Here is a 12,117-nt window from a genome sequence, read left to right on the forward strand (position 1 = left end):
ATGTAGCCAGCGCATCATTCATGTTTGGTTATGTTGCTTCCCGTATAGAGCGCGCGCACGTAGTCAAATATCAATATCTCGCCGAGTGCATACAACACGCGCTATCTGTCAGGTGCAGAGTTAACTACATTTGATAGCCCGCATTCTTTCGTGGCAAGTGTGTACTACAACACGTTGGTCACGTCAGATTCAAGTGGCTTGCGTTCACGTTAGAGTTTGGTTTTTCTATTTAAAGTTGAAGAAAGGTTTATGTTTAAGGAATTATTAATATAGATTGTTTGGCGTGCTCTTGTATACTCCACCTTTTGTTAAATAAACGTACTTTCCATGAACGGGTTTTGTTTTTATGAATAACTTTACCTAACAAAAAATTTTTACCAGCACAATTGTCGCACCCCTACTTTTCAAAATTGATTTTAGAATAAAATGTGCGACAATTATACGAGAAAACACGGTAATAACATCAGTTATTAGCTCCTTCGTTTATTCCACTTCATCACCGCTTACCGTGTACAGAAGTTAAAAGGTATTTAAACTGGTCAAGTAGAAACTTCTTAATGTAAGTAATTATACTGAGTTGGCAGAAGGGCAGCATATATAAGAAATGGAACACACAGTAATACAATGGCACAAAAAAAAAAGTAATTTCACATAAAAATAACTGGTAACCATATATACAAATTTTCTTTTAAATGTATGTACTTCCAATAAATATTATACAAAAAATAACATTAGAAATACTGAACTGATTATGTATAAACCTGCTTGTACCAAACACAAATTAGTGATGATGGAACATGTATGCTTGACGTAAGAAACAAGTACAAAAAGAAGGACAACTTAAACCACCTGAAGTGAAACATTCACACACAACTCTGAACATCTCACCGTCATCAAAATGCACGACATGCATACTATCTTAATGAACCACTTATATATTGTTTCTAAAATATTGAGATACATTCAAGATTCAACTTAAAGCAGTGCACATGGATTTCACTCCCGATGAACGACACTGGACAAAGTCTGGGAGTGTAGTCTAGCCAACCACGATCACAGCCTTAGCTCTGCTTGCTCACGGCCTGGCCACAGTGTCTCCGAGCGCTCTCCAGGCCACACAGGCTGCCCACACGACACAGGTGCTTCAAGGTCTGCGGGCAGCCCACCTCCTGGATGGAGCAGTTCATGACCGACGCGCAGAGCGGCACGCCGTTGACGGGGGAGGGGGAGGGCGGCGACCACGCGTGTCCGTTCACCGGGCGCTGCTCCGCGGCCTCGCGACACCGCCCCACTGCACTCGCCCCGGTCCCGCAACGTAGCGTTCTCCGGAACCTGCAGTACTTTTTGCGAATGAACTTCAAAATGTTTCTGTGCTGAGTTCTGGAGCGGACCGTCCTGGCGGTCTTGCCCCCGCCTCGTTTCACCGACGATCGACGGCCGGGCCTGCCAGCCTGGTCCGGCGAGTCCATCTCCACGTTTTCCAACCTGTCACCGACTCGAGCCTCCGAGCTGGTCGAAGAAGCTTCGTGGGCAACAGAAGTGAAAGTATCTTCTAGGTATGTCAGCTTCTCCAGAATTCCTGAAAAAAGAATGAAAAGTATTACGTGCTAAGACTACAAAGTCTGTATTAGCTGTAATGAGCACAGCAGGCTGCTGAAAACAGTGAGAAAGTTGAAGAGAAGAGGGAACCTGAACGGGCAATGGAAAAGTGCACTGAGAAGTGCAGCGAGTACCGAGGAAGGACGCTCAGGAAACACCAGCGGCAGTCAGCAGCTGTTTGTCCGGCTCTCAACAAACAAGAGCTGAGCACACACGCACCACCACAAGCCAGTTGCTGTGATGTTAGCTGGGCGCTAATATTGAAGGATTGACTATTATTGTGTGCAGCTACCGCTTGCTAATGTTAATAATGCAAACCTCTAAAGTTATTCATAAACCTAAGAAACTAAAATTACAAATACAGTAGAATCTCGTTATAGCGAGCACGGTAATAGCGAGAACACGGCTATAACGAGGTATTTTTGAGGAATTTACGGCGTGATCGCTTGAAGCGCGCTTTTGTTATTTGTCGGCTTTATCTCCACCCCTCTCGCTCGCCACTAGACATCTTGCCGTTGACGCCTGTCTCATTCTTCAGCCTTGCTGTCGCCACCTAAGTGCGTGGCTTTAAAAATAGAATCCCATCCTTTCTTTCTTTTATCAAACTTCCTTTAGTTATCTGTGCCGTGTGTAGACAAAGTTTGAGATTGGAACAGAAACAACGTAAGAAAGTATTTTTTACAAATTAGAAATATGTTTTTGTTTTTATAATTGCGTATTTTCACGTTTTTTTGGTTGTTATCTTAAAAGAGATAATATTAAAAAGCCGCTCTAATGAGATTTAATTGTTTCTTGGTTAACAAAAACTATTAATTATAAAATATTGTTAATTGTTTATATTCTATTTATTATTATTTACGCGACGGCATACTGTACGCGTATGTAATACGACTGGATTCGTTGCTGCAACATAACATAGCATGTTATGCGGTATCAGAAGTAACGAGTAACGTAACGATAGTAACGAGTACTAATTGTTACAGTAACGAATACACACGGGTACACATTTTTTCGTTACTTTTACACCTCTAGTAGGCACTACCGTATTTATTTCCGAATCGCTAGGACAGTTTTCTTGCAACTTTTGTTTCGGTATTTGTTGGGGTATTTGTCCGGGAAAGGGGTGGTGATGGTTTGAGTTTAATCCCAAATTTATTTTCTAAAAAAGTTGACAGGTTTCTTTAAAAGAAAAAAGTATAGTTTTCCAGCGACTATTTCGTTTGAGGCGTACGTGTGTTGCCGCAGCCGCACTCCTGCTTTTTTGTAAGGAATTAAATCGTCGCGCTACACTAGCACCACCTGTTAGCAACATCCCGAACCAACATGGCCACCAGCAGACTGCCCGCGTCGACGATAGATAGCAGGACAATGCTGCGTCGGCCGCGGGCTGAGATGCTATACTTACGTGGTGTGGTAGGGTATTCTGGTTATTTTGACGCAATCGGTAGGGGTAGTCAAATTTCGTTAATGACGAAATCGCGAAATTTTAAAAAAATCAATTGCACATGATGTGTAATACAAATAACCTTACTTGGTAGTGATAAGACGTTAATATACTGCATTTCGTTTTAACGAAATTTGCTGTAATGCGCAAAATCCGTAGTTTTTCACGAAATATGACGAAATCGCGATATTCGCGGGAAATTAACCTTTTTTATCGCGAAAAATACGTTGAATCATTCTGGAACTTGCACAAAACGTTTATTATTCCAAGAGGTTATATGTGAGACGACATCTTTGCTTTTGTTTTTCTCTAGCACCCATAGAGTAGAGTGTGGCAATAAACATTATCACTTTAGCTACTGGTGGACAAATCACAGATGGCGTTGGTAGTTACGAGTATCGAAATGTTCTATGATTTTGTTTTCACGAGTGCGTGTCTGTCGAGTTTAAGTTCTTTATTTCCGAGTGGATGCAATATGTCTCTCTTCCGCATCTATGATCGTTTTCCGTTGAAAGTTTTTGTGTAATTTTGGTCATATTACCGTGGTCACTGGATAAACGTATAAAATGCCGGAAGTTGTGTTTTCGAAAGAGCTGAAGGATTTTATGTAATCAGTAAAGAAAAAGGCATCATGATGTGCAAGTTCTGTAATGTGCAAGTCGACTGGAAAATAAAATACACGTGTGAAAAACACTGTAAATTTCGAGCATCGGGTTCTGGAACTAAGCGTCAAGTTACTCTATAACCATATATTTCACGATTGAAAATTATTACATCCAGACGTACGCCTACTCAGTCTCCGTCGTCGCACACGTTCCTACGAGACGTAGAATGCCATAAAACGGCATAAATGACATTATTTTGCCGACCGCAAATGCGTCTGGTGACGCAATCGTCGATAGGCCTTAACTCAATCTTTGTTCCTTTCTCTGAATCGGCCAAACGCAGTCCAGAAAAATAGCGTCACTTCCATATTAGCCAATCAAATCATAACTTTCAAAATGCTAATTGTTGTATTTGGGCGTCCAAGCCGAGGCGACTATTTATTTTCGTAGTTGTCACGGCAATGCACGAAAATAAATGCCGGCCAAGAGTGTCAACATATACATGAACAAATACCGCACACGCAGTTGAGGCGGTGAAAAACGTAAACAAAAAAAAAAAACAATACTCTGTACTGTTGAATAAGTACAGTGTTTTGGTGGGGACTAGTTTGCAGGAAATATATAATAGCTGATTTTCAGAGATAGGTAGTCAAAATGGACTTGAGCCACTAACGTTTATGATCAGTTTCCGATTTTTTTGTATGTAATCTTGAGAATTTTAATTACAAATGCAGCGTGCTAAATTTTAGATGTGAATGTACTTCAAAACATTGTTTTTGATAAATTTCGACCGAATAAAACAATATTCCATCAAACATATACATGTGTATAAAATTATAATGACGAAATAGTTATTTTTTCTAACTAAACATTTTTTTTTCACCGAAATTTGGCACCGAAATAACTCTTTTTATTCACCGAAATGGGCCTTTTTTATTTACCATTTTTCATTGGCCCTAGCAATCTGTGATCACATCCGTACTTATGGAGTATCGTTTTAAAGAGAATTCACACATCTGCTCACAGAAATTAAGATTTCGTTAATATAACCTGTTATTTTCCAATTATACAGGTTTAAACACAATTTTATGCTATTTTCGGTTAATTTTAATTTTTGGGGGCCAAAATTTGTCCAATTCGGTTATAGCGAGGATCAAACCCGGAACCGTGACACCTCGCTATGACGGGACTCTAGTGTACTATACTATTTTGAGAAAAGATATACACTCAAGCAAGCAATGCAAAAATTACGATTAATTATTAGCATTAAATTATTTTAAATTTTGCTTTCAAAACGTAGATTATTTTATAGTTGTTCACATAGTTATAAAACTATCTGTGGCCTTAATTATTCAGAAAATGGTTAGTTATCAACATGAGATGGGCCGAAAAAATTCTTGATCGATTAACAGCCAATATTGTCCTCTTACTGATCATCACAATCAGAATCACGTTCTCTGGTATTTTATGCAGATAAACTACCTTATTTACCAGATAAAGGACAGCCTTTTTGTATGGGTCACAGCTATAGTTTTGGACATAAATAAAAACTAACATTTCCACAGTAACGGTCACACCACATGTCTGTTTCAGTAGAGTTCCCTGGATACACATGAAGTCTTATGTCCCACGTCTCAGCTTATCAGTGCATAAGAAATACAATACTGGTGTTCCTCAAGTCTTTGCCTGCTATCTGCCCTACTTTATAACTCTCGGAAGGTGGAGGAGGGGGGGGGGGTGAGGTGTCATTCCTGTGCCCACTTCTCTTCTCCACACTATGTCTCATCCCCCCCTCTGCCAGACTTAACAATAGACAAAGGAAAATAATGTTTTTTTATACCCGTGTATTCCTGTCCATTGCAGGTATTTGTTTTTTACCTATCGGAAGAGAGGAAAGGTGGCAGGCTACTTCTTCATTATAGTCGGTTGCTCCTATAAAAATTAGCACGGATGTTACTTAACATGTGCAAGGAAGTAAGGGTGGGGTGGGTTCAGTTTTGTGTTGGAATGTTACACTAAAAGTGTGTGAAATCTAACACAATGTTGCATCAAGTGTTCACGTGAAGACTGTGTGCAGTGCCAGTGCACGGACATTGGAGCAATGCACGGCCGCACGCACGGCCGCACGCACACACGCACGCACACACTCTGGCAGGTTTACTGTTGGCTCCTCCCCTCCTCTAGACAAACGCCAGCCACGTGTCTTGCCTGCGGTCCACGTATAACAGCACAGTTTAATGTACGTACTTCATACACACTGCAGAGATATTCTAACTACACAATTTATACTAACTTGTGACATTATATTTATTAAAAATAACACATGCTAGTTATAGGTACATATTCAACTACACATTTGTAAACTTAATTCAAACAAAATACTTTTACCACTATTCCATGAATTAGCAGTAAAAAATTACTATAAACATCTGATAGTTCAAATAACTATTCTGTTATAGAACATTTTTTTAAATAAAATTTTCTGTCATTTTATAATGATACAGTTTTGTTGTGATTTCAGTAAATTTGCGTCAAGTCCAGTCGGGAGGAACACAACAAGAGGACTCCGACCGGCTCCACAGCTCACAGGTGCACATGTGTTTACTGAAAAGCAACCTCGTCCACTGCTGAGGGAGGTGTACCTGTGAAGTCCAAGGAGAACACATCGCCGTCCTCCGCGTCACACGCGCTGTGGTAGCGGCCGCGGCTGAACACCATCTGAGGCTTCACCATCACCACGTCCTCCATGGACAGGAGAGCAGCACACGTCCGCTCTGGAACCAGCAAGAGCGCGCCTCACAGCTATCAGTCTCTGTCTGTACGCATCTTGATATCTTATTACACTCACTGACAACAATATCAGTCCAGAAAATACGTCTAATGTGTCTATATAAATAACATGTCTCTAAAATAAAATAAAAATTGCAGAAGAATCTAATGAAGCATAAAAACCACAAAATGAAGCAATAAAACAATAAAACCCAAGAAAATGTGGGTTGGACAGTTCTAAACAGTACATAATGTGTTGCTATTAACTTGCTGCCAAACTTTGTACATTTATATGGTTCTTACGAGAGCATGGTGGCCACTCACAGTCACCAAAAATATTCCCTGATTTTTCCCTGATTAAAAATTAAAAATTTCCCTGATATTTACAATTACAAAAAAACATACTTTTGATGAAAAAATATACATAATATTATAGAAAGAGATGACTCATATTTTAGCACCCTGCTGTATTTTCTTCATTATATACATATGGAAGTTCATTAAATAACATAATATATTTTAAATATGTCACTTTACATTATAGTGTCCCGTTCAATGACCTGCAGTCTGTGTTTTGTTTTATGTAATGGGATATTTCAGTGGCGAGCGCTCAAACATTTTTTCACACAACTTTTGATAACTGTTCTTTAATTCATTTTTAAGTGTAACATTTCTAGTTGTGAAATATTCTTGGTCTTAGTACTCTCAACAAGAGATAACAGTACAGTGCAAATTTTACCTTGTGTTTGAATTAAAAATGAAACAACTAATGGATAAATCTTCACTGCATTATAATCAGTACTCCCATCTGTAGCTAAAGCAAATGGTCCACTTACTAAAGATTCAACAGTTTCAATTTAGTTTCACCAGCCATATACTCCACTAAGGCAGATGTTTTTGCTCTTGCACAGCTGTATTTCTGTGCAATTTTTGAGTCCGGAAACATAGCTCTATACAAATTACCCGAATGATCGGCTACTGCTATCGGTAAATTGTGTTCTACCAAAAAACTTGTAAACAATAACTCTGCGTTTGTTACTTTCGTTTCTTCAGATGTAGCGAAAAATGACGATATAGATTTATTGCTCGTCACGGCTTTAAAATGTTCTGCACGTTTCTTTGATTCAATATGGCGTCCTCAGTCATCCCTTCCACCATGTGCAATCGAAAAGTCACACGTGCATACATTACAAAACGCGTGGCGTTCCAAAACATTTGAAGATGACAAGCATGGCCATTCTTTTATATAGTTTGGTCGAAAGTTTTGAAGAATAACGTTCTTTTTTTCTTTTGCCCCAGATACAAATTGTTCTGTCACACGCTTCATTTCTACAACCGGCACTGAAGAACACAACACTATCGAACAACATAAACAGGTTTCACGTCTGTACACACAACAAAAACACTTTGATGAAAAAAATGGCTTTCAAGAAAGTAAATAACACAAGACAGGTTAGCCAATGTACCGTACAAAAATTATCGAGATGTAATTAGCTAACAAACAAAAAGTCCGAGAATATGTACTAGTTGTATCGTACAACGGACGTAATACCGTACCATTTCTATTACAAAACACAACAATTAAACTACTTATATCGACTGTACATGCGCAAATTTATTAGTTCCGTTATCTGCGCAACCATGTGATGTATTCGAACTGCGTTCACGAAACACGCACACCAGAAACGGAATTTTTTTCCGTTAACCAGCAGCACAAAGCCTCGTTTCCGTAATAAACCAGCGATGTTCCGTAATTCCGTGTTAAATACGTAATAATTACGGAAAATCCGTAATTGTTGGCAGCTCTGCGGAAATATACATGACACAAAAAATTCCCGGTTATTAAAAAAATTCCCTGACATTTCCCTGATAAATCCCGGTTTTCCCGGTGAGTGGCCACCCTGGTCTATTTCCTTCAGTACGAGACTCTGAAAAGAGCAAGCGACACCAAAGCAGTTCACAAAGCCAAGGTGTGAAGAAGTAAAGAATGCAGCCATAAGGCAGTCGGTTGGAAGGAGAGTGCCGGCAGCCACCGGAAGAGGAAGCGGAAGGAACTCCGTTAGTGCTCTCTCTCTCTCCCTTCCTCTTCACGTCCCAGTATTATCCTGTCTCCCGTCATGCCCACGCAGGGGTTCAGGAGGCAATAAGCAATAGCAGGCAAAAGCAGCATAATTGACCCATTTCCGAAGCACAGTTTATACTAGTTACTTAAAAAAATATCACACACCAACAAACATTTGGGAAACTTTTAAGGTGGACACAACATAAAAACAATCAAATACATATATACATATAGACAACACAAGTATACAGAAACTACACCACGCAGGTAGGACCACATACAGCACGACTAACACAACAGGACCACAAAGGGTTACAGGAATATAACTTTGCTAATGAATGCTTGATAGGACATAATAGAAAAGATACAGATATTCAAGATACATGGTAAAGTAATAAAATATATAAGAACAGTAAACAGTTTTTTTAGTACTAACTTGATTATCAAGAAAAAGTACACATTTATCCTGATTGCTAAAATTAGAGGATATGTAATCTATAAATGATGTCACATCTATTATGAAATGAACTAAATATATTAAATCGAGGCTATCAAATTCGGGTACATAAAACCAGCATTTTTCAGGAAATAATTACATTTAGTTTTGAAATATAGCTGTTTCGAAGAAATAGTGAGGCTAACAATTTTCTACATTCAACAAGCAATGCTAAAATTGGTTTTGGGAAATTTCTTTGAAAAATATTAATTAGAGGTGGGACAATACCACACATTCGATTCTGTATTGTTTTTTCAGTTCGTTACTTTTGATACTTTCGATACAGCGATACTCCAGGGAAAAATATTTTCCCATTAAGTAACAATTATTACAAATAACATAAATTATTTTTAAGTTTAAACTATATAAATTCCCTCTTTATTAAAAAAAATACTAACTGCAAACAACTTAAGACTTGAGTATAAAAATAAATATAAAAAATAGAAGCAAAATACAAACTATCTTCAAGAGAGTTAGCCCTTTATTTTCCAGTACACTTTTATTTACAGCGAACAAATGTAAATAAAGATAGCACTCTATCAAATAAAATTGCCGCAAACAATGTTTGTTCGCGCTGGTGACGCCAATTTGCGTCACTATACGACCGTAGCAATTTAAACATTCATAATATTGATACAAATCTCTGGTACTTAACATACACGAGAGACGAGAGTCGTACTTACTCTATGGTGTTGACTGTTATTACTAGGCGTGTTATTGTTACTATTGCGACGAATTGCGAGGAGTCAATTTCTACAATTTTTTTTTTTCAAAATTTCCTGTGAATTCAATGTCAGAAGTGTTACGTACAAAAAACGTAACTTCTTGAACACGAAACTCTTGAACACGAAACAAAAACAACTTAACCTTACTTTACCGTTTGTTTACTATTGGCAAGTTGCAGTAACGACTTATATAATTATAATTTATTCTGATGTAAGCCTATTGGTTATCATAATTACGGCTAATAAGCTGTTCTAGTACAGTAGAACCCCTGTCATACATTTTTCAACGGAGGGCACAAAAATGGTGTATGATGCGGGAAAGTGTATTGAAAAGTCACCAAGCCTAAATTAGAAATAAAAAAAAATATCAGATGTTTTTGCTTGTTTGTTTCAGTTTACAAACAACTTTATGCAACAGAACTATTTTCAATAAAATTTTAACTTGAGAAACGTAAAATACAAAACAATCCGATCGTAACAAAACAATAACTAAAGGGTATATTCTGTTCAAAGATAAATGAATGCACAAAATATGTGATCCGTGCCTTGGTAAAGAGTGTGCACCATTTTCATAATCATTGCTAGTTTGCGCCACTAGTCTCGCTTGGTGCTGGCTATAGATGCTACTAGCGAAGTGCACAGTCTTCCTGATACTATCCATATCTATGGTGCAATAAAGTTATTTTCTTACGTTTGCAAAGGTAAACAATGAACGTATTTCAAAATAAAAACATTAAAATGTAGTTTATCAGGAGGAATATAACAAATAATTTGCGCATTTTAGGACATTTCCGCTTCGTAAAAACGTATGAAACGGGAAATTAATGATTTTATAAGTGTATGTTCCGGGAAAGTAAACCATTGTAAATATAGTACTTTTGGCGGGACCAAAATTAATAGGCGTATGACACGGGAAAATGTATGAAACGGGAACGTATCATCGAGGTTCTACTGTAGTTGTATTTTGTACGATGGCGACTCAAAACTTAATTAAAAATAAATGAACAAGCATTCCGGTATCGAAAAAATGTATCGAACTTACAGTTTCGATGCTCGATACTTTGCGATACCGTCAAGTATCGAAGGTATGGAGGTATCGAAAATCCCATCACTAATATTAATAAAGAATTTGATTTGAATGTTTTCAATTTTGTCACTGTACGATTTATTTAAGTTGTTTAAGATAACCAAACCATATTCTAATTTTGATGTTATTAAAGCTAATAAAGTGAAAGAACAGAATCAATGTTGTATGCATGATAAGGCTAAGATTGTGTGAGAGTAAAAAATGAAGAGATAAATATAGTTATACGCGATACACTAGAAGGAGGAGGGGCGGGCCAGTGAGCGCGTGGGTGGAGCGTGGTCCATTACTGCCGATTAGCAACGGCACCACGGCACCTCGCTACCCCCTCCCCCGAGGACTCCCTGCGGCTCTCAGCATGCTCCCAGAGCCTGCGTGAAGTGACATGACGAGGACGCCATTGTCCTTGGAGCCTGGCTGTCAAGTCCACCCTGATTACTCTTGCAAGTTATATAGATGACAAAAATTGACAAAAAAAGCATTTTACACTCTCATGACTGAAAATACTATTTGAAGAGAAACATACATGAAAATGAAGACAACTCTGCAAATACGTATCAAAAATATAACACTATGGTGCTGGTTTGCCTACATAACATGGTATCAAAACACATATGCTATAAAGATTGCAGATCGTCATGAGATTAAACAAATAAATTACGATGAAAGTAAGACATACAGCGAAACCCCTTATTTACGTTACCGTTATTTACGTTTTCCCGTTATTTGCACTATATTCTTCAGGTCCCGTTTGGTTCCCATATAGTCCAATACAATACTTTCCCGCGAATTACGTCTCAAAAATCGAATCAATCCCGCTATTTACGTCACGAACAACCATAAACAACCAGAAAATACCGTGGAGCTAGTAGGCAATGAACATTTTAAATAGCAAAATATACATATTTTATAACATGAAAAGTTGCTTTTATTTCTAAACATGTAATAATTTAAGCCTAGGCGTGTAAAAGTACGAGTAATTATAGCAGGAGACAATCTAAAATGCACGAGGGAAAAACGTAAACTCATGAATGTACAAACATGGCTGCTTGTAAGTTCTGATACTGTATTTATGTCACAACTTAGCCGAAATACTGGTACGAGACATAAACTTCACAAGATAAAATGAGCGGTGTCTTGGTAACTGTTTTATACGTCTTTTATAATTTGGGAAGTATTGTACAGTTGACGCCATATTTTTTAAACTAACCATTTATTTCTGGGGATCGTAAATAATTAATTATTGGTATCAAGACATCATGATAAACGTAAACTTGAACATGTCACGGCAGCGAGAAAACTGGTGCGTATACCAATAAACTGGTATTAGAAC

The 12,117-nt window shown here is 38.0% G+C and overlaps 1 protein-coding gene across 10 annotated transcripts in view; it reads right to left on the minus strand.

Moving 5' to 3' along the window:
• Nucleotides 1-681: 681 nt before the first annotated feature.
• LOC134530078 (serendipity locus protein alpha-like) overlaps nt 682-12,117 on the minus strand; it is a 42,166-nt gene continuing 30,730 nt past the window's right edge. For all 10 annotated transcript variants that reach the window (XM_063364650.1, XM_063364654.1, XM_063364651.1 and 7 more), the window contains 2 exons: nt 6,291-6,422; nt 682-1,579 (listed from right to left, as the gene is read on the minus strand). In XM_063364650.1, coding sequence (XP_063220720.1) covers nt 1,062-1,579; nt 6,291-6,422 — 650 coding nt within the window. In that variant the 3' untranslated portion in view covers nt 682-1,061. The remainder of the gene's footprint in view (nt 1,580-6,290; nt 6,423-12,117) is intronic.

This window comes from Bacillus rossius, chromosome 3 (genome assembly GCF_032445375.1).
Source record: "Bacillus rossius redtenbacheri isolate Brsri chromosome 3, Brsri_v3, whole genome shotgun sequence".
NCBI lineage: Eukaryota > Metazoa > Arthropoda > Insecta > Phasmatodea > Bacillidae > Bacillus > Bacillus rossius.